This window comes from Panulirus ornatus, chromosome 52, assembly GCF_036320965.1.
Source record: "Panulirus ornatus isolate Po-2019 chromosome 52, ASM3632096v1, whole genome shotgun sequence".
Taxonomy (NCBI): Eukaryota; Metazoa; Arthropoda; class Malacostraca; order Decapoda; family Palinuridae; genus Panulirus; species Panulirus ornatus.
The window spans coordinates 14,961,370-14,986,334 of NC_092275.1; the positions used below are offsets into that span (position 1 = coordinate 14,961,370).

Here is a 24,965-nt window from a genome sequence, read left to right on the forward strand (position 1 = left end):
AACCTATCTATAGCCCATGCCTCGCAACTATATAACACTGTTGGAACCACTATTCCTTCAAACATACCCATTTCTGCTCTCCGAGATAACATTCGCACCTTCTACACATTCTTCACCACTCCTAGAACCTTCACCCTATCCCTTACCCTGTGACTCACTTCTGCTTCCATGGTTCCATCTGCCCACACACAGACATATACATACCTATACATTTCAACATATACATGCACAGATATATATACACATGTCCATACTCATATTTGCTGCCTTCAGTCATTCCCATTGCCACCCCACCACACATGAAACAGCATCCCCGCTCCCCCATGAAGAAGTGCATGGAAAAGACAAAAGGCCACATTCGTTCATACTCAGTCTCTAGCTGTCATGTATACTGCACCGTAAATCACAGCTCCCTTTCCACATCCAGGCCTCACAAAACTTTCCATGGTTTACCTCAGACGTTTCACATGCCCTGGTTCAATCCACTGACAGCACGTCGACCCTGGTATACCACATCGTTCCAATTCACTCTATTCTTTGCACGCCTTTCACTCTCCTGCATGTTCAGGCCCCGATCACTTAAAATCTTTTTCACTCCATCTTTCCATCTCCAATTTGGTCTCCCACTTCTCCTCATTCCCTCCACCTCTGACACATATATCCTCTTTGTCAATCTTTCCTCACTCATTCTCTCCATGTGACCAAACCATTTCAAAATGCCCTCTTCTGCTCTCTCAACCACACTCTTTTTATTACCACAAATCTCTCTCACCCTTTCATTCAAACATACCTCCCAATCAACTTGTCCCTCCTCCCAACTGAACCGAATAACCTTACTCTTAATGGCAATATATAGTCATCATATCTACTAAAAGAACTATATTACGCCAACTTTGCCACATCCTGCCCAAGTGTAATCTAAACATTTCCAAGTGCCTTCTGTAAACAAGTTTAGGTAACCAGGAACAGACTTTACTTCTTTTGAGTAAAAAGTATGATATCCAAATATTCACAAAGATAAAAAATTTCATTATGTACCTATATTACCAGTATTTCATTTCCATTCAGTTTTGAAGAGCACAAGATTCTCTAAATTCACCTGAAAGGTGATGGGGCTACTACTTAAGACAAATTTACCTCAGTAATTAAAAAAATGTTTTTCAAAATCTTGCACAGTAATTCTTTCAGTCTGGAGATATAACAAATTAAAATCATTACCTGAACTTCTTAAAATATCAAGAGCATTAAGTTCATTGCATCTTTTAAAAGTCTGTAATATATTTCTCCATCACTATGCAGAAAGTCTATGGCAAAATATTTTGACTATTATCGATGCAACTGCAACACATATATGGTATGGGCAGAAACATAAATTTCTATATACTACTTCATACCCAATTCTAGTTAAAACTATTCTACTGCATATCCAAGACTAATTCAAAGAATTCTTTTTCACAGATAAAATATCACCTTTAAATACCATCTATACTACAATCTTAGTTCATTCCCTAATTTCACTACTTCTATAACCTACTGTGTTAAAGACTGGTGGTACTGATCATAGTCCATGGCATCAAGATCAGGGGTACGCAACTCATCTGTTTGGGTCTCACCCTCCAACCATCGTCTTGATAAATTGTTCACATCTGACCCTATATCCTGTTTTGAATACAATAATAATTACTAATTGGCAACAAAAGATATAACAGTATCATGATTATTAAGTACCTGATAGGCAAGACACTTCACACCCAATATCACATCCAACAACAATCACTAAAATAAAACATGTTGAAACAAGAGTGTCACCTTAAGCCTAAGACCATACTGTCTATATTCAAGAACAGCTGTCAAAATACAAAAACTAACATGGATTCTCATCTTTGTTGCCACAATGTTTGTATTATTACAGTAGAGCTACAAAGAAGTATTCAGCTTAAGCTATTCTATTATCATATGAAACAGAGAAGAAATATCATGCACCAAACAGTGGAAAGATTTAAAGGATACAAAATTTCTACCCTGATGTAATAAGTATGATGGGAAAACAATAAGTTGCTGTAACATCAAGGCTAAATTTCTCTCATCATGTATTCCTCTTGTACTACCAGAGCATAATAAGGCATGAGCAATCCACAACAAAGACTTACAATGCCAATCATTTTCATATATTTGAATGATTACAAACCAACTGCAACACATGAAATACCTAATATGGGCAACCCCTACCCCACAAAATGATGGTTCACAAAGCAACGTTTTGAGATAGCAACATCTGAAAATCATGGTACAAACTAACAAAATGTCACTAAGTTTTCCCAATAATGAGTGATTTGCAGAAAATTCACATTTTTTCAAAATCCTTTTCAATTAAACATCAGTATAAACAAAATATATATCTCCAAGAAAGGAGACCAGGAAAAAGCACCAACCTACAAACTAGTCTCACAAAGAAGTGTGGTCTGTGTATGATTCTGGAAAAAATTATTTAACAAAAAGCAAATCAATGACTTTTTAAAAAGGGTAAATTACCTGCTGAGAGACAGCACATATTAGTGAAAGGTTATGTGTAACAAACCTCTTAAGTTTCTAAGAGAGACTAAGCTATGTCTGGTATGCCAGAAAATATTTGACACTCTTGCATGGGAGGTTCAGCTATTTAATTTTCTCTCCCTTCATTCTTCTTGGAGTTATTATGACTTCTATATCATCAACACCAGCACTCATGGCACTTCCTAGATGGCACATAAGGGTTCTGTATGATTTAGGCAATAATGAAGGTACAGTAATAACACATCACAGAGGTGGTGGCAACAAGGTTCTGTCTAAAAGAATATTTTCTTTAAATAGATACAGTATATCATCATGATTTGAGGTATTTATGGACTTATACTTGTTTTAACTGTTCCAGCAAAGTGACATTCAACTTGTATCCCCTTATCTGGCAAACTATGATCATTTGTGTTCACTGCTTCATTATTCACTGCATCTACAGGAATGTTAGCATTTCAATGTCTGGAGGAAATGTTAGATACTCATAAGAGTACAGAATGTAAGGCTATCATTCTTGAAGTCACTCCCACTCCAGTGGCACCTAAAGCCTAACTCCTTGTTTCAGTACAGTACATTTTTACATGAATTTTCATTAAATATCATCTAAACTATAAAATAAGAGTGTGATACTATATATATGACTGGTAAGCTAACTTGTTTCAGATTCAGTGTAATCCAATCATAAGGGTTCTATCTATTTATCTATATCTCTGACACCCATTCAAGAACTCCCTGGGTTCGCCATGGTAAAAAGAGTTTCCACAACTGAAAGTTCCACTGCCACTTTTTAGCCTTTAGTGCCTCACTGTTATTAGGCTATTGGCAGATAGCAATTCTAGTGCAAAGCTTTCAGAGGCTACTACCTAATGGTCCCACTGACTGCTTCTACCAAATCTGTTTTCCTAATGTTCCTGCTTGATGTTCCAACCTAATTCTCCTACCTAATTCTTCCACTAAATGTCCCAACCTATTCATTCTACCAAATGCTGTTGGTGAGTGTTCCCACATACTACTCATATCTCCTGCTCCTACCATTTTGCCAAGAGGCAGGTTTAGCAGAGTGCTCATCACAGGAAAATCTATAGCTACAAAGAATGAGTTGTGTGAATTTAAGTGTTGTCAAGCGTTAAGTGTGACAAAGGTTGTAAGTTTGTGGACATAATTCCAGCTGTCTACAGGTGGGAGAGGCAGAAAGAAAAAAAGGCTGCTAACTGGTTCACAGGAGTACAGCTTGACAACCACACTGAAGTCCTAGCTCACTTTGCAACCATCACTAACCCTCATGATACCCAGGTAGGTCAGACCAGTAATATACCTCCATGGTCAGTGGCTGCCTACCATTTACTACTAACTACTACCGACTCATAAGGGATAGGTCAGAAAAATTCTGATTAAGAATGTAACACCCTTATAACACGGGTTACTATAGTTTGAGTTATGACAAATTCAAGTTGAGACTGATGTCTGAGCATGTAGCCCTATCATAACTCGTGGACCTGGTTTATACTTGTTTCTTTTCTCCACAATTGTTCACTATTTCCTGCATAGCATGGCAGTGCCTGGAAGAGACAAAGAACCTCATTTGCTCACATTCATTCTCTCTCTATCATTTATAATGCACCAAAAGCAGATCCCCTTATCCACAGCCAAGTTTCACAGACTTTTCCATGGTTTCCCAGAGCACTTTAAATGTCCTGGATCTGCTTGAAGGGAGTACACTGCCCCAAGTACACCACATCACTCCAATTCACTTATTCCTTGCATGCCTCTCACCCTCCTGCATGTTGTGCCTCAATAACTCAAAGAAAGAAGCAAGTTTCAGGTGGAAGTAGAAATAACTAGCAAGTGCAAAGCAGTAAAATGCAGCTGCAATCCTTGTCACAAATAAACCTCATTAAAACACAAAATTTTCATCGCAAATCATAAACAGTAAAGAACATCAGTGAGAAAAGAGATAAACACTAAACAGATCTGATAAAAATACTTAATTTGTAACATTCTTAAAGCAAAGAATGTCTTTCCTATACTAGTGAACACACTGAGAATCAAAGTGCACTTACATGTGTGAAAAAAAAAAATTCTATTAATGTATATAATAAAATACAATACTTCTTGCAGCAAATGAGAAACAACATAATCCAGAGAAGCTATTTAACAACATAAATCATTAAAGTACTTGGTCAAGTGTTAAGATAAAACATGCGCCATATTCCAGGCATGCAACTACATTGAAAGTTACCTTTAGTGATAAATCTGGGTTAGGTGGTGTAGCAGTGGTGGTAATAGAAGAGGGATGTTTTGGCAGAGACTGTTCCACTGAATCTACCATTGCGTCCAAAGCATCAGGCTCTGACGTGGTGGGGGTTGAAGACCCAGTGGAAGACCCTTTTCCCTAAGAAGTTAAGGAGGACTCATTTTGGAATTATACTGGTATACTGACAGAAGAGCAGGGTTAGATGGTAACACTACACTACCACCAACATACCTTTCTTAAAATGAATAGATTTATTAAGCTAAATAGCATTAAAATTTGTTATTTTTTTCATATACTTTCTTATCAATGATTAAGAAAGGCATCATAAGTATGATAAAAAGGTTTTGTATCAAAATACTTACTTCTCAGCCAATACAGGGTAACCTAAAGATACTAAAGGATCATCCCTAGTCCAGGCTTCTTTGATCATTACATCAACAGAAAAACATCATACAACAGAGCAATAGCTCCAATACTACTAAATAAGCAGTTAAAATGAGTGTGATGTCATGTTGATCAAGCCCACCAATATTTCCTGACTACCTAAACCCTTAAACTCTTAGTAATTATAATAACATATTCTTCCCTCTTTTGGTGACACCAAGCTGAAGATACAACAGCCTTCAAGGAGTATCAAAATAAATCTCCCAGCAAGGTGGAAGTCACTCACCCATCTTTTGGCCAAAGAACGAGCCCCGAGGACAGTAAGAGAGGAGAGAAGAATGATGAGGGTTGTGCCTAATATGTCTATCATTAGTTGCAAAACAATCATGGACTGGTCTTCATAGTAAAATGCCCATGGAAGTTTCAACTCAAGATCATGAAGCTTTTTTGGCCAAAATCATCCTTAGCCCATAACAAATGAGAGAACAAATCATTCAGTAAGTGCATAAATATTTTCCAGTTCACATTTGTGACAATCTAAATATAAGCAGCCTTCTTCACACCCCAGGTCAAAAGATCCCAAAAACATGTACAAAAAAAGCAAAAAATGAATGGTTTTTCTAGCTGTATATCTGATTCATAACTTTCTTCTTTTATACACTTTATAAACATAAAAAACAGCTGATTTACGACAGGTATAGCAGGTCAAACCTGCATTGCCACACTAATCTTCATAACTAAGATTCTATGTGAAAATGCATGGCCATGTTTTATCCATTTAGTTTAAAGAAAGGTAACATGGGCAGCAATAAGACCTCAACAATGGGAGACAAAATTCAGAAAATCAGGAGTACAAAATCAGGCAGCATTAGATAAGAAATTGGATGCTGAAGCTGTCCCATGTGATACTGCTGTCATCATTACACACAGCATCATATGCCCAGGTTCAGTTCACTGGCAGCAAACCGACACCAGTGTGTAACATCACTTCAGTTTAATCTATCCCACATATACTTTAAACCCTCTGGCATGTTCAAGCCCCATGTGCACAAAACCTTTTTCACTCCACCTTTCCATCTCCAATTCAGTCCATCCCTTCTTATCCCTTTAATTTCTGACACATGTATCCTCTCAGTCAACCTCTCCTTACTCATTCCCTCTGCATGTCTAAACCCTTCTAGCACATCCTCATCAGCTCTCTCAACTATACTCTTCTTGCCTAATCATTCCTTACTCAATCAAACCTCCTCACACCACATATTATCCTTAAACATTTCATTTCTAATGCATCCACAGTCTTGCCTCCATTCTCATCTGGAGTTCATTCCTCACATCCATACAAAACCATCAGCTTTACTATACTTTCAAACATCCCATTTTTGTTTTAAATAGTGACCTCTATTTCCACAAATTCCTCATTGCTCTCAAGACCTTTGGCTCCCCCTTCACCTACACAGTGACTCACTTCAGCTCCCAATGTTCCATTCACTATCATATCCACACCCAGGTATCTGAAACACTCCACTTATGCCAAATTCTCTCCATTCGAACTCACACTCCAAATAGCCTGTCTCTCTTCACTGCTAAATCTAATAACAGTTTTATTCACATTTACTCTTCACTGCTGAATCTAATATCTTTTTTATTCACATTTACTCTTTTAAACTTTCTCCTTTCACACTCTCTCTCACACTCAGACATGTACTTCTTAAGTTTCTCACTCTGCCACCAACACTGTGTCACCAGCAAACTACTGACTCACCTCACAGGCACTCCCGCCTGAAAAGACTGCATACTGCTTCTCTCTAAACCTTGCATTCACTTCCCTCACCACCCAAACCATAGACAAATTAAACGGCCATGGTGATATCATACACCCCTGCCACAGACCGATTTTCATCTGCAACCAGTTATCCTCCCCTCTATCTTCTAAAACACATACCTTACTCTATTGATAAATACTCCTCACTGCTACTAATAGCTTCTTCCCATACCATACATTTGTAAGACATTCCACAAAGCATCTCTATCAACCCTGTCATATGCTTTCTCCAAATCCATAAATACCATACGCAAATCCCTCTGTTTCTATAAGAATTTCTCACACACAGTCTCCAAAGCAAACTCTTCATCTACACATTCTCTACCACTCCTAAAAACATATTGCTCCTCTCCAACCTGATGCTTTGTGTATGCCACCACCCTTTCACTCACAACTCTCCCATAAAATTTACCAGGTAAACTCAACATCCTAATACCTCTATAATCATAACTTTCACCTTGTCCCCCCTTGCCTTCATACAATGGCACTAGACAAGCAATCTGCCAACCCTCAGACACCTATACACACAATGAAAATTCTGACTAAGCAAACAACAAATCCCCTTTCTGAAGAAATTCAGTTCATTACCATCCACTCCAGCCATCTCACCATATTTCACCTTAAAAAAACTTTCAAAATCTCTTTTTACCAAATCACTTGCCATGGCTCTCTCACTTATCATACCTCTCTGACCCAATCATCCCACATCTGACATCCTATCATCAAATGAATTCTTCAGTCTTCAAAGTACTTATTTCATTTCCTCTTCACTTCTACCTGCCTGTTATCACTTCCTTATTGACCCCTTTACCAATTTTCTCATCTGTTCTCGTTTCCTTACAGTTTTAAACCTTTTTTCCAAAACATTTTTTTACTCTCCCAGAAATCTGCTGATGCTTACTCGCACTAACTTTCATTGGTCTTCTTTTTTATCCTAAGACTCATCCACTATACCTTCTTCTTTCTCTTGCACATTTCCCAATCACCAACCCTCTTTCCCTGAAAGTAAAGCCCATACACCCCTATTTGCTCTTTCACAATCAACTTTGCAACCCAACCACTCATTACCATTTCTCATATGCCCACTTTCCACCATGCATATGCCATATGCTTCTCTTGCACAGGTCAGCACTGCTTCCCTAAATACCTCCCATTCCTCATCCACTCCCCTAGCTTCATCTACTCTCACCTTTAGCCATTCTACACTCAATCTTTCCCAGTATCTCTTTATAGAAGCTTCCTTTCCAAGCTCACTCACTTTCACCACATTTTTTTTCACCAATTTCCTCTTTTCTGAAAGCCTTTACAAATCTTCACTCTCATCTTCACAAAATAATGACCAGACATCCTACCAGCTGCCCCTCTCAGCAAAAATTAATCCAATGGTTTTTCTTTTGAATCCCTAATAATTAGCATGTAATCCAATAAATCCATTTAACCATCTTTCCTACTCAACCATACATGTATATATTGTAAATAATTTATATATTTTTCTTTCATACCTGCTTGCTGTTTCCAATGTTAACGAGGTAACCCCAGGTTGATGTGTTGAAAATGAAATGTTTGAGGATTATGCAAGGTGTGAAGTGGTTTGATCGAGCAAGTAATGAAAGGGTAAGAGAGATGTGTGGAAATAAAATAAAAGTAGTTGTGAGAGTGGAAGAGGGTGCATTGAAATGGTTCAGACATATGGAGAGAAAAGAGCAAGGAAAGGTTGACAATGAGGATGTACATGTCAGTGGTGAAGGGAACAAGGAGAAGTGGGAGGCCAAATTGGAGGTGGAAGGATGGAATGAAAAAGATTTTGAACGATCAGGGCCTGAAGATACAGGAGGATGAGAGGCATGCAAAGAATAGAGTGAATTGGAATGACATGGTATACCGGGGTTGACTTGCTGTCAATGGACTGAACCAGGGTATGTGGAACATCTGAGATAAACCACTGAAAGGTCTGTGAGGCCTGGATATAAAGAGAGAGCTGTGGTTTTGGTGCATTACACATGACAGCTAGGGAGTAAGTGTGAATGAATGTGGCCTTTTTTGTCTTTTTCTGGCGCTACTTCACTGAAGCAGGGGTTAAGGTTGCTGTCTCCTGTGTGACAGGGTAGTGTCAGCAATGGATGAAGGCAACCAAGTATGAACATATAAATGTGTATATATGTATATGTCTGTATATGTATATGTATGTATATGTGCAAGTATGGACATTTATGTATATATGTGTATACGAGTCAATGGGCCGTTCTTCGTCTATTTCCTGGTGCTACCTCGCTGATGCAGGAAACTGCGATCAAGTATAATAAATGAATATATAATCTATACATCTATCTATCTATATCACCAACACCAACCCACCTAAAACTCCCTCAAGGGGGTGGCCATAATAATAGAGTCTCCACAGCAAGTGAACTCCATTGCCACCTCTCAGCCTTTAGTGCTTCACCCTTATCAGGCCATTGGCACAGGGCAACTCTAGCGCAGTGTTTGCAGAGACTCCTACCTTGTGCTCCTACTGACTATTTTCATTTTATCTTTTATCATACTTAATCGCCATCTCCTGCGTCATCAAGGTAGTGCAGGAAACAGACAAGGAATGGCTCAACCCAACCACATACACATGTATATAATATACATAAACACCCATACACACATATACACATTGATATACATTTCAACATATACATACATATACATACACAGACACATACATATATACACATATACATATTCATACTTGCTGCCTTCATCCATTCCAATCGCCACCCCATCACACATGAAAAAGCATCATCCCGCCTTCCAGCAAGGTAGCGCCAGGAAAAGACAAAAAGGGCCACATTCATTCACATTCACTCTCTAGCTGTCATGTGTAATACACCAAAACCACACCTCCTTTTCCACATCCAGGCCCCACAGACCTTTCCATGGTTTACCTGAGACCCTTCACATGCCCTGGTTCAATCCACTGACAGCTTTATTCCTTACATGCCTTTCACCCTCCTGAATGTTCACACCTCAATTGCTCAAAATCTTTTTCACCCCATCCTTCCACCTCCAATTTGGTCTCCTGTTTCTCCTTGTTCCACCACCTATGACATGTATATCCTCTTTGTCAATCTTTCCTCACTCTTTCTCTCCATGTGTCCAAAAAATTTCAACACACCCTCTTCTGCTCTCTCAACCACATTCTTTTTATTACCACACATCTCTTTTCCCATTTCATTACTTACTTGATCAAACCATCTCACACCACATATTACCCTTGAATATTTCATTTTCAACACATGCACTCTCCTCCACATAACCCTAACTATATCCCATTCCTCACAACCATATAACAATGTTGGAACCACTATTCCTTCAAACATATCCATTTTTGCTCTCCGAGATAACGTTCTTGCCTTCCACACATTCTTCAATGCTCCTAGAACCTTCGACCCCTCCCCTACCCTGCAACTCACTTCCGCTTCCATGGTTCCATCCGCTGCCAAGTCCACTCCTAGATATTCAAAACACCACTTCCTCCAGTTTTTCTCCATTCAACCTTACCTCCCAATTTACTTGTCCCTCAACCCTACTGTACCTAATAACCTTGCTCTTATTCACATCTACTCTCAGCTTTCTTCTTTCACACACTTTACTAAACTCAGTCACCCGCTTCTGCAGCAGTTTCTCACCCGAATCAGCCACCAACGCTATATCATCAGCAAACAACAACTGACTCACTTCCCAAGCCTTCTCATCCACAACAGACTGCATACTTGCCCCTCTCTCCAAAACTCTTGCAGTCACCTCCCTAACGACCCAATCCATAAACAAATCAAACAGCCATGGAGACATCACGCACCCCTGCCACAAACCAACATTCACTGGGAACCAATCACTTTCCTCTCTTCCTAATCATTCACATGCCTTACATCCTTGGTAAAAAAAAACTTTTCACTGCTTCTAGCAACTTACATTCCACACCATATACTCTTAAAACCTTCCACAAAGCATCTCTATCAACCCTATCATATGCCTTCTTCAGATCCATAAATGCTACATACAAATCCATTTGTTTTTTTGAGTATTTCTCACATACATTCTTCAAAGCAAACACCTGATCCATACATCCTCTACCACTTCTGAAACCACACTGCTCTTCCACAATCTGATGCTCTGTACATGCTTTAACCCTCTCAATCAATACTCTCCCATATAATTTCCCAGGAATACTCAACAAACTTATGCCTCTGTAATTTGAGCAATCACCTTTATCCCCTTTGCCTTTGTACAATGGCACTATGCATGCACTCCACCAATCCTCAGGCACTTCACCATGATCCATACATACACTGAATATCCTTACCAACAAATCAATAGCACAGTCACCCCCTTTTTCAACAAATTCCTCAGCTAAACCATCAAACCCGCCGCCTTGTCGGCTTTCATCTTCTGCAAAGCTGTCACTACCTCTTCTCTGTTTACCAAACCATTCTCCCTGACCCTCTCACTTCGCACACCATCCCGACCAAAACACCTTATACCTCATCTTTGGATCTGAGAAGATGGATAAAATGAGGAGTCTCAATAAGTATTATAAAAACTCAGAATACAAAATAGAAATAAAACTCATTGTCTGAGGTAGCCAAGGGAATATACATACTGAAGAAATGCTATTTCCAATGTGGCTGGGTAATGACAGGAATGGACAAAGGCAATCATGTACGAGTATGTACATGTGTATATATGTATATGTATGTGTATGTACATGTATGTATATGTTGATATGTATGTGTATGTTCATGTATGGGCGTTTATGTATATATATGTGTATATGAGTGGATGGGTCATTCTTCGTCTGTTTCCTGGCGCTGTCACACTGACATGGGAAACAGTGATTAAGTATAATAATAATAATAATAATCTTATTTCATTATCATTTTATTCAATCACTGTTTCCCGTGTCAGCGAGGCAGTGCCAGGAAACAGATGAAGAATGGTTCATCCACTCATATACACATATATATACATAAACGTCCATACATGCACATATACATACATATACATATCAACACATACACATATAAATACACATACACAGACATATACATATATATGCATGTACATATTCATACTCGATTGCCTTCATCCTTTCCTGGCGCCACCCCGCTCCACAGGAAATAGCATCGCTACCCCTCACTTCAGCAAGGTAGCACCAGGAAAACAGACAAAAAAGGCCACATTCATTCACACTCAGCTCTAGCTGCCATGTGTAATGCACCGAAATCACAGCTCCATTACAACTTCCAGGCCCCACAAACCTTCCTGCGGTTTACCCGACACTTCACATGCCCTGGTTCAGTCCACTGACAGCATGTCGACCCCATTATACCACATCGTTTCAATTCACTCTATTCCTTGCATGCCTCTCACCCTCCTGTAAGTTCAAGCCCCGATCGCTCAGAATCTTATTCACTCCATCCCTCCCCCTCCAGTTTGGTCTCCTACTTCTCCTTGTTCCCTTCACCTCTGACACATATATCCTCTTTTTCAATCTTTCCTCACTCATTCTCTCCATACATCCAAAACTTTTCAACACACCCTCTTCTGCTCTCTCAACCACCCTTTTTTATTTCCTCACATCTCTCTTACCTTTTCATTACTTAATCAAACCACCTCACACCACATATTGTCCTCAAACATTTCATTTCCAACACATTCACCCTCCTTCGTACAACCCTAGCTATAGCCCATGCCTCGCAACCATATAACATTGTTGGAACTACTATTCCTTCAAACATGACCAAGGTGAAGAGAGAGAGGTGGAGGTGACAGTCCTAGATAAGATGATATGTGGCAAGGCATTAGGAGTGGATGGTACTGCAGTCGGGTTTATCAAAAACAAAAAGAAAGGGGGTGCCTAATTTATTAGTAAAGGATTTTCAATTAAGTACGCACCATGAAGAGGTGCCCAAGGATTGGTGGAATGCATATAAAGTGTCACTGCATAAAGGAAAGGGTAATAAAGGCGACTTTTTAAACTACAGGGGTATACATTTGTTGAGGGTACTTGGTTAGGTGCATGGGAATGTATTGATTGAGAAGGTGAAGGCATGTACAAAGTAACAGATTGGGGGGAAGCAGTGTGGTTTCAAAAGTGGCACAGAATGTGTGGATCAGGTGTTTGCATTAGAGAATGTGTATGAGAAATACTAAGAGAAACATATGGATCTGTATGGATTTATGGATTTCGAGAAAGATTATGATAGGGATGATAGAGATGCCTTGAGGAAGGTCTTACAAATATACAGTGTAAGAGGAAGCTAGAAGCCATGAGAAGTTATAATCAAGGGTGTAAGCATGTGCACAAGTAGAAAGAGAGGATACTGAATGGTTCCAAGTGAAGGCTGGTTTGTGGCAAGGGTAAATGATGTTATCATGCAACGGTTTCTGGATGGGTGACAAGTGAGGTAAATAGAAGAGTCTTGGAGAGAGGAGAGTATGCAGTCTGTGGAGGATGAGAAGGCCTGGAGGTGAGTCAGTAGTTGTTTATTGATGATACAGCACTAGTAGTAGGTTCAAGAAAGAAACTGTAGAAGTTGGTGAATAAGTTTAGAAGAGTGTGTGAAAGGAGAAAGCTGAAAGTGAATGTGAATAAATGCAAGATTATAACAGGTTTAACAGGGTTGACGGTCAGGTTAGTTGGAATGTGAGGGTGAATAGAGAAAACTTGGAGGAAGCCAAGTGTTAGATACCTGGGAGTGGACATGGCAGCAAATGAAACCATGGAAGAAGAAATGAGTCGCAGGGTAGGTGCAGGGGAGAAGGTTTTGGAGTACTAAAGAATGTGTGGAAAAAGAGAATGTTGTCTGGAAGGACAAAAATGGATATGTTCAAAGGTATGGTAATCCAAAAAATGTTACATGGAGGCAAGGAATGGGCTACAGATTAGGCTGTGCAGAGGAGGGTAGATAAAATTGGAAATGAAATAATTGGGTACAATTTGTGGTGCAAGATAGTTTGATCAATTAAGTAATGAAAGGGTAAATGAAATGTGCAGAATGGGATTTTCAAGATGACTGGAAAGGGTTTTCTTCTTAAATCACCAAGGATTATGATAACAGAATGCAGAAAACACATATGGATGCAAGTCTGGTTCATGCCTAACTACGTAACTGCAAGAATAAGTATTACATTATCATCCAGCGTATTTTGCTACAAAGCCATACTCAACATAACCAGATATACACTTGCTACAAAGCAAAAATTACTTTATAACTATTGTGTAAGACGTATGTATATCACCTGTACAACCCACCTGGGTATCGTGCAAGTTAGTGATATGGCTGCATAGTGAGCCAGCACATCAGTGGTTGTCAAGCTGCACTCATCTGACAAAGGTAACTGTCTTTTCTTTCTCTCATCCGCACGTGGACTACTGGAATTCTATCCACACACAATCTCTTCCTATCACACATTACACTTGACAACACTTAACTTACACAACTCATTCTTCATAACTCTAGGTTTTCCTGCAGTGAGCTTTATGCACCAGCCCTGCCTTTCGGCAAAACAGTAGGAGCAATAGATTGAAGTAGTTGGTAGGAACATTTGGGCAGGAGCTTTAAGTAGGAACATTAGGCAGGAGCATTAGGTAGAAGTATTCAGTAGCAGCTTCTGCAAACAATGCACTCAAGTTGCCCTCTGATATTGGCCTATTACAGATGAGAAACTAAAGGCTAAAAGGCGGTACTGGAGTTCACTAGTTATGAAGGCTCTATTGCCATGGCCAAACCCTCGAGGGAGTTCCAGTTGGGAACAGGCATTAGAGACAGAGATATTGAGATACAAGAAATTGTTGATATTTTCATTTACATTTTGCAAACAGAATTTTTTTGTATTATGACTAATGCAAAACTACCTTGTTCATTGGACTGAATGTAATGCTTTTGAGAAATAGAAGGATTACATGCATCATGCACCAAACTATCAACCTGCCAGGCAAGGACTTCTCAATCAGTTCTCTCTGCTTGTTTAACCCAACTTACTGCCCTTCCCAGTTTTATCAACATATTTCATTCTGAGAAGAAAAATTAAAAATATAACAATATCAGTTATTAAAACAATAGCAAATTGTATACAACTATTATAAAATGAAAAGAACGCTGTTTTCTGTCTTATAATCCTTCCTTATCTTCCTCATCACATCCTTCTGATCATCCGATGTCTCCTAGCCTGTTACTGAGATGGAAATAATTGGCTACAACACCTCTTTATAATGCAGCACAGACACACAATACACCATACAGAATGCCCATCACCACTACGCCACTCATCACTGCCCACCTTACTCATTATCACCCATCTCACACAACTCCTAAGTACAAATACTTGCTTAATTCACATACAAAAACAATACATGGCACTGATATTATCTAGTAGGTCTTTACCAATTCATACTTTGAAAATTAATTACTCTGAGTACACTTTAAGGAAAAAATATTGTAACAGAAATGTGGACAGTACTGCAATGAACAGTTTAGAATGTTTCAATTTTACATAAGGAAGTGGGCAGTCACCATACAGTTAATGACATATATCTTACTTGGCCAACAATAACGTAATTCATTTTTAGTATGCTCTTACCTAATCCATGAACTAATGGTTATCTACCTATTCAAACAAATCAAGGAAAAATCTTATGAATATATGGAGACACATGACTTGTTCTTGTAACTTTATCTTTCACTCTGTGAATAAGGTAAATCATACAGATTCCTCTTTAGAAGGTTTATGACTGATTCATTCAATAATAATGAATTACACATACAACATAAAGATATATGCTGCAACAGAAATAGTGCATTACAACAGTGTGAAGTTTAGAGGGTTTCCAGTTCAGGGATAGGTTTAAGGGATGGTTGCCTCACAGTTCAAAATGTACTATTTCATAATGATACAGTAAATTGTATTCTTTGTATACAGTAAAACCTTGCTATCCAAAATGCTTGTGGGTATCAGCTGTTTCAGGTAAAAAAAAAATCTGGTTATTCAAGTTTTTTAACATATCAAGTAATTCAAAAACTATTATTCTAAAATATTTTACAAATCTGTAAATATTTCAAATAGAAGAAATATTAATATATGCAAGCAAGTAAGGACTCCCAAATGCCTTGAAATTCTTCTGCTGCTTGGTGATGTCATACATAGTCATCATGCCTGTGCTTAATTCCTTCAAAATTGCTGCCTTCGACTTACCAATCTTCTTTTTGAGGATTACAACATTTATTTTGTGCTCCATATAAAATGAAAATAGCTCTGAGGAGCTGTCTGGCAATTGCTGACAACATTTGAAAAGGGCCATTGACCACAATAGTAATCAAGGGTGAAAAAAGTACACAAATGTGCAAGACCAGCACACAACACCACACCAGAAAGCATGTGGGTGACAGTAAACAATCAAGAGCATCAAAAAATTAGAGGTAAGTGCTATCTTCTATTGAAAATCGCACATTGTTTTGAACATTTCACCGTCTTGAATTATGAATAACAGGGTTTACTGTATTTTTCAACAAATTTCTATATGGAAGGTTTAAGAATAATTCACACCCTAAAAATGTAACACACTAAGAAAAAAGAGGATGATGTGCTGAGGAGGATGGATGTGTTGGAACTAAACATTTTGGAAAAATATGTAGTGTGAGGTGGTTTCATTCAATAAGTAATAAAAGAATAAAACAAAGGTGTGGTAATAAAAAGTGTGTGGTTGGGAGGGCTAAAGAGGGTGTACTGAACTGGTTTGGCCATTTGGAGAGAATGAGAGGAGAGGCTGATAAAGAAGACATGTGTCAGAAGTGAAGAGGTCAAGGCAAACACAGAGACCAAATTGGGGATAAAAGGATGGAATGAAAGGATTACGAGTGCTCAGGATATGAGCATGTGTGAGGGTGAGAGGCGCTCACAGGACAGAGTGGATTGGATCAATGTGGTATACAAGGATCAACATGCTATCAATGGCCTGAACAAAGGCATATGAAGCAGCCTGGTGAAACCAAAGAAAGGTCATTGGTGAGTGATTATGGATAGAGGGGTGTGGTTTCAGTGCATTACATATGAATGCTAGAAAATGAATATGAGAGATTGATGCTTTTCTTTGTCTGTACCTGGGGCTAACTCACCAAACACTGTAAATGGTGAATAAGTACAAAATAATAGAAGAAATAATGAAAATAAAGGAAATGTGGGTGGTACAACAGAACTTTTGCAATTCAGGTATTGAGGCATGGCAAGTGATTGCATCTCATTGAAAACATTCATAATATTTTCACTTAATGATAAGGCTAATTGTATTTCATTTATACTCTACAGCTATTTTCTCATTCTATCTATATTTCTCATTCTATCTATACATTCAAAAAGAATATATGAAAAAAACTTGCCTAGTCTATCCCAGAGTCACAAAGAAATATGGATCTGACAAAGGGACACATACCTGTTTGTCATTTTTTTCTATGTGTTGTATATCATTTTCAATCCTTGGATAACATTTTGAGTGTTAGTATATTATTTCCAACACTTACATAATGCTTTGAGCATTTTTTTGTATTTTTTGGTGGGACCATGGTCCCTATCCCCTTGTTTACTTGGACGAATGTGTTAAGACAGCACAATTCACTACTTCACAAACTTTTTAGTACCTATATCATGCTATAACATGACCATATTTTATGACAAAGCTGCAAACCACACAAAATTGTGCATTCAAAACAATAACTGACTACCTACCAAACACAAACACTCAAACCCTACACAATGACACAAAAAGATCCTCCAAAAGACAATCCCATCTCAACAGGCTTAGCACTCAATTCTAAGCAACAGCACTAGACACCTCCCATCCAACACCACTCCATAACTAACCACAAACCCTCAAACACAAAGAAAATCTTACTCCTACCTCACACTTCAGTACAGATCCCTCTACCTTTACCAAATATAACACTGACAAAACACACTAATATAACTTGTTGTGCACTACACAACTGCTCTCCAAACTCAATCTTAAATTCACTCCCAACAGACAGACACCTACCAGCTACAAGATTCCCCAGGCAAACACTAATCACCAATCTATACGCTGGACATCAACCATCCCTAAAATACTACAATCATTGCTTCAACATATCCTAAGACCCTTTTGGCTGACAATGCAATGTTCACGACGAAGACACTGAACATCAATGATCGTGCATTCTCCACACAGTCACACACACACACACACACACACACCACCACTACATTTTATGACCTATGGTCCTAACCAGTGTATGTAGCCAACTCCTGTAAGCTGCAGGAACCTCATAAAGACACAGGGAACTACTGGGGCATGAAGTCCTTAAGTATGAATACACCACCTCACATCCACTGTCTTCTGTTTTTTTCCATTTAGAGCCCATGATTCACACCCATACAACACTGTTGGTACTACAATACCATCACACAAACAGAGGAACATTAGGCAGTAGTAGTCTGTAAGAACCTGCACTAGAGATGCCCTAAGCCAGTGGCCTGTTAAAGGTGAGCCACTAAAAGCTAAGAAGCAGCAATGAAGTTCACTAGCTATGGAGACTCTGTTACTGTAGCCACTCCCTTCAAGGGAGTTCCAGTTAGAACAGGCATCAGAGATATAGATCGATAGACAGATAAACATACCCATCTTGACCTAGCAGGACCTCTGCCCCCTCACCCAATATATTATTTACTTCAGCTCTCATAATTGCATCCAATGCTAAGTTCAGTCCTAAGAATGTAAAACTTGTTTCTTCCTTGAGACTCTCTCCATTCACATTCAAACACAAGCCAGCCAGTCTCTTCCTCTGCTAAACCACATTACCTTACTTTTATTCATATCAACTCCCAACTTCCTCCTTTCGCATACTTTCCAAGACAACAGCTTTAGCAGTTTCTCACGTCTGCCACCAGATCAATGTCATCCATAAACAGCAACTGAAACACCTACGATGCATCCTCCCATTTCCCAGACACTGTAGAGCCATACCACTCTGCTTGTTCCTTGCATTTACCTCCCTCACAACCCCATCCACTGAAAGATTAAAGAGCCAAAATGACATCACACACTCTTGAAACAGACCCAGCTTCACATGAAACCACTCACCCTCTTCCCTTCCTCCTTACACACATGCCTTAACTCTCAATAAAAACTCCTCACTGCTGCTAATAGCTCTCCTCCCACACCACAAATGAGATCAGGCTTTTTAGAGTTGAGAAAAATGTGAAATATATAGACTAACACATACTGCATATGTCAGATGTGGAGGGAGCAAGAGGAAGGGGGAGAATGAGACAGAGATAGAAAGACAAAGATCAACATGATGGAGGGGTGAGGTGTGCATGGGATAGAATGAAATGGAACAGTGTAGTTTACATGAATTATACCATCAAATAGTTGAACCAGGGAAAGGGAAGGGGTCAGGGGAACCACAGGATGGTCGGTGGGCCTTGGCTGTGAACAGAGAACACTAGTTTCAGCGTAAGCCAAAGAGTGGATGAGAGCAAACGAGGCCATTCTTCATCTGTTCCTGGCAATACCTTGTTGCATGGGAAGTGGAAGGATAGTATGGAAATATAAAACAATCAATATGAAAGATGCTAGCTGACTAACCTAAGCTGGTAAACAAAGTATTCAGTAACAAAATCTCATAAGCAACACAAAAGACAAACTCTGACACACCTCAGCTCCGGGAATGTATGAAATTCCTTCTACTTTTTGGAAGACAAATGAGAAAACTGATGCTGCTAAAGGTGAGACAGTGCCTTGATGAAAGCAGCAAAATGGATATTAATAAAATGTCATATACAGTACAGCAAACAAAAAAAAGGCTCTAATCTTCAGCCAATATATAAAACATGGTGAGCTTGACTTCAAGAAGTATGAATGATTAATCAAAAATACATATTGGATCACCTGAAGTAAAAGAAGGGTTAAAACTTGAACTTTCACCAAATAAATTCAGGTGGTCCCTATCAAAAGTACAACCACTATCCTGGGAGCTTGTTGCCTTAAGTCTCAAATCCCAGCATGCAAAACAAGTTGACTGTTGTCAGCAACTCTGTGTAAATCATAAACACTTTGTGTACTACCAAGCATACAACTGAAATACTTCTACAAGAGTAAACCACGTTACGATATTCAACAAATGTAACAATAACCCCACACTGATACTGTAGATATTCCAAGAAAATGTATAAAAATGTAAAATATTTCTAGGCTTTTCCTAATATCTCATGCATAGAAATAGTCTATTATTTGTACAAATCATTCAAATAATTACTTAAGTTTTATAGCTTTGCACTCAGTAATATTCATGACCTCCTGTAACTTAATTTAACACAACTAAAACTAAAGTGTTTTCATTAATCAAGAAACTGAAAAGGATAGTTTAACAAGGAGAAACCTTCATCTTCCCAAATGCAACAGCAGTCACTTTAAATCACTTAAAGAAAAGTTAAAATAAACTAATGTAAAGAAAAAAATGTGTTGCTAATCAAAACAAAAACTTACCCCTTTCACAACAGCTTGCATAAATGCTTCTTTTCCAAGCTTCTGCCGCTGTTTACTCATTGCTTGCTCCATTTTCCTCTTTTCTGCCTCAATTCTGCGACGTTTCTCTTCTAATTTTAACCTGACATTATGAAGCTCTGAAGCCATAACTTGTGGCTCCATGTTCTCATCTGCAATAATGAGAGAATACTGATAAAAAATACCTACCTGTAGAATGTAAAGATTTTTCAGAAAAGTGTTACTGACTTACAAGTAAATACGCAAATGCCATATAAGAATGTGAAAAAAAAATAAGCTCTATTACCTATCACTCATAATGGATATAGGACTATAACATCTATTAAACCAGGGCCTTACGATGTGATATGTTCTTGGATAACCTGTCTCAAAGTCGAAACCATACTAAACTCAAGCATTAAATCCTTGTTACATGGAGATTATGTTTCCCTAGTCTAACTCTGTATCTAGTGACCACACATGAAAACAGCTTACCATCAATATATTACAATTTCTTAGTGTAACTTTGACTGTGCTTAACAAAAACTGAAAAAGGTGTTAAAAATTGTGGTATTGAGGACTTCAGCTGCTGCTAAAGTGGGATGGGATGGGCTGGGGGGAAACCAGGTTTATCTATATTATCTTCTGGATCATCTTTTTTAACAACTGTTGTCAATTACATATAGTGCAAGAGCATTAGGTAGAAACATTAGGAAGAAGTAGTAGGTAGGAATATTAGACGAGCTTAAGTAGTAGTAGTCCTTAGGAACAATAGTTAGGGGCCTCTGCAAACACTAAACGAGAGTTGCCCTCTGCCAGTGGCCTATTAAGGATGAGGCACTAAAGGCTAAGAAGTGGCATTAAAGTTCACTAATTATGTTGACTCTACTGCCATGGCCACCCCCTTAAGGGAGTTCCATTTGGGAACAGGCAGCATGAGTTATTGACAGATAGAATGGCCGATATCTAAAACTTTACTGAAAAATGATAGGAGAGAATGTGGTGGAATGAGGACTACTGAAAGGGAGAGGGAAGGGGCTCGGATTGACTACATCACCACCTGAATCATCAGATGTAGCAGCTATTTCAAATGGAGATAGAAAATTTCCTAGGCCTTTTGAAAGAGCTGTTATATGTTTGCTGTGTAGCATGCTCTTCTTTCTTGATAAATTTCCACGTAAACTTGTAAAAAATTGTCATGCCCTCTAGAAAACCCCACGGCATGTTCATGTATTGTCTAAGTGGTCAAACATTTGTGCTAAAGCTTGACTGTAAACTGGCCTGTTATGGTTGGTTGTGTCTTTTCTGCTTTTTCCGCTTGTAATTACTTTGCCTCCACTGATCAGGTACTCAGAATGACTCCAGTAATTTAGCCTCATCTTCCCAAACTTCTTCACATCCACAATAGTCGGTAAGTCACAATTGTTTGCTGGATCTGAGCCAATGATTCCAAAAACCTAGATCCAGGCAACGATTCTTCTTGCCAAAAATTCAAAAAACTATGCACACACAGTTTTTTTTTTTTTTTTTTTTTTGCTTTGTCGCTGTCTCCCGCGTTTGCGAGGTAGCGCAAGGAAACAGACAAAAGAAATGGCCCAACCCACCCCCATACACATGTATATACATACGTCCACACACGCAAATATACATGCCTACACAGCTTTCCATGGTTTACCCCAGACGCTTCACATGCCCTGATTCAAACCACTGACAGCACGTCAACCCCGGTATACCACATCGCTCCAATTCACTCTATTCCTTGCCCTCCTTTCACCCTCCTGCATGTTCAGGCCCCTATCACACAAAATCTTTTTCACTCCATCTTTCCACCTCCAATTTGGTCTCCCTCTTCTCCTCGTTCCCTCCACCTCCGACACATATATCCTCTAGGTCAATCTTTCCTCACTCATTCTCTCCATGTGCCCAAACCATTTCAAAACACCCTCTTCTGCTCTCTCAACCACGCTCTTTTTATTTCCACACATCTCTCTTACCCTTACGTTACTTACTCGATCAAACCACCTCACACCACACATTGTCCTCAAACATCTCATTTCCAGCACATCCATCCTCCTGTGCACAACTCTATCCATAACCCATGCCTCGCAACCATACAACATTGTTGGAACCACTATTCCTTCAAACATATCCATTTTTGCTTTCCGAGATAATGTTCTCGACTTCCACACATTCTTCAAGGCTCCCAGAATTTTCGCCCCCTCCCCCACCCTATGATCCACTTCCGCTTCCATGGTTCCATCCGCTGCCAGATCCACTCCCAGATATCTAAAACACTTCACTTCCTCCAGTTTTTCTCCATTCAAACTCACCTCCCAATTGACTTGACCCTCAACCCTACTGTACCTAATAACCTTGCTCTTATTCACATTTACTCTTAACTTTCTTCTTTCACACACTTTACCAAACTCAGTCACCAGCTTCTGCAGTTTCTCACATGAATCAGCCACCAGCGCTGTATCATCAGCGAACAACAACTGACTCACTTCCCAAGCTCTCTCATCCCCAACAGACTTCATACTTGCCCCTCTTTCCAAAACTCTTGCATTCACCTCCCTAACAACCCCATCCATAAACAAATTAAACAACCTTGGAGACATCACACACCCCTGCCACAAACCTACATTCACTGAGAACCAATCACTTTCCTCTCTTCCTACACGTACACATGCCTTACATCCTCGATAAAAACTTTTCACTGCTTCTAACAACTTGCCTCCTACACCATATATTCTTAATATCTTCTACAGAGCATCTCTATCAACTCTATCATATGCCTTCTCCAGATCCATAAATGCTACATACAAATCCATTTGCTTTTCTAAGTATTTCTCACATACATTCTTCAAAGCAAACACCTGATCCACACATCCTCTACCACTTCTGAAACCACACTGCTCTTCCCCAATCTGATGCTCTGTACATGCCTTCACCCTCTCAATCAATACCCTCCCATATAATTTACCAGGAATACTCAACAAACTTATACCTCTGTAATTTGAGCACTCACTCTTATCCCCTTTGCCTTTGTACAATGGCACTATGCACGCATTCCGCCAATCCTCAGGCACCTCACCATGAGTCATACATACGTTAAATAACCTTACCAACCAGTCAACAATACAGTCACCCCCTTTTTTAATAAATTCCACTGCAATACCATCCAAACCTGCTGCCTTGCCGGCTTTCATCTTCCGCAAAGCTTTTACTACCTCTTCTCTGTTTACCAAATCATTTTCCCTAACCCTCTCACTTTGCACACCACCTCGACCAAAACACCCTATATCTGCCACTCTATCATCAAACACATTCAACAAACCTCAGGATATAGCCTAATATAGCATAATCCCAAACACCATTTAATGTTGTGGGTTTGGCTTCCTTCCAACACTTAACAATGTCCACAGCATTTTTTACACAATTTTTCAACAACCCTTTAAATAAACGTTTACCCTTCCCATCTGTGCTTGGAGCTGTAGCAATGTATACAATTTTTCAACAACCCTTTAAATAAAGGTTTACCCTTCCCATCTGTGCTTGGAGGTGTTGTAATGGATTCAAGAGCTGAAGCAAGGAAATAATGTTTTTGGGAGGAATTCTATCCTAATATGTGGATTGATATGGCAGGTGCTGAATGGTTCTCTGTCAAGAATAAACAATGCTAAATCTTCAAGGCATGGCAGTCCTCTACAGTCAGACTGAAAGAGCTGGTATACCAATCATTAACAGCTTTCTCTGAGACCCTAATTCTAAAATGTTTCATGCCCCAAACCATCTCAAGTCAAGGCCGTAAAGCCTAATTCTAAAGCATCTCGAGTCTGAAACCATCTCAAGTTGAAACATGTCCAGTCAAAGCCCCAAAGTATACCATGTAGTAAATAATTATTGGGAAAACGTCTTAGCTTTAAAGTAGGAAAAGTTGCTTCTCTAAAGCAAAGTCCCACCAGCCATGAAAAATCTCTAAGATCCACTGGTTGAGAAAACTCTTTAAGCCCTTGCCCTCAAGTAAATGTGGTTAACAAACACTTGTTTGGTGCCATTGGCCAGCTGCCTCTGCCCAAGTCCACTCATCATTCAATTAGAAAACTTAACCTGACGATGAATCTATCACCTCACAGGTCATTAATGCCAATCTGCCTTCTAATTCTTGTAACATTGATGTCTGCCTAATGGTGGTCACTGTCGGTGAAGATAAAGGATTTTCAAAAAGGAGGGGAGGGTAACATGGGATACAACCTGAATAAATAGCCAAAGGGATACCAACCAAGAGAAACTACTTTCCACACTTCAAAACTTATATATCTCTCCAAGGTCAAATCAGCCTTGAGAGCATAACAAAATGGAAGAGGAGTCTTTGAGAAAAATTTGCTCAA

General features: G+C 39.1%; 1 protein-coding gene across 1 annotated transcript in view; it reads right to left on the reverse strand.

Annotated features, from left to right (window-relative positions):
- Positions 1 to 24,965, reverse strand: part of Patronin (calmodulin-regulated spectrin-associated protein patronin) — a 216,667-nt gene that overhangs the window by 86,802 nt on the left and 104,900 nt on the right. The window contains 3 exon segments of the mRNA XM_071692291.1: positions 1,535 to 1,659; positions 4,793 to 4,945; positions 20,578 to 20,747. Of these exon segments, the coding sequence (XP_071548392.1) occupies positions 1,535 to 1,659; positions 4,793 to 4,945; positions 20,578 to 20,747 (448 nt within the window).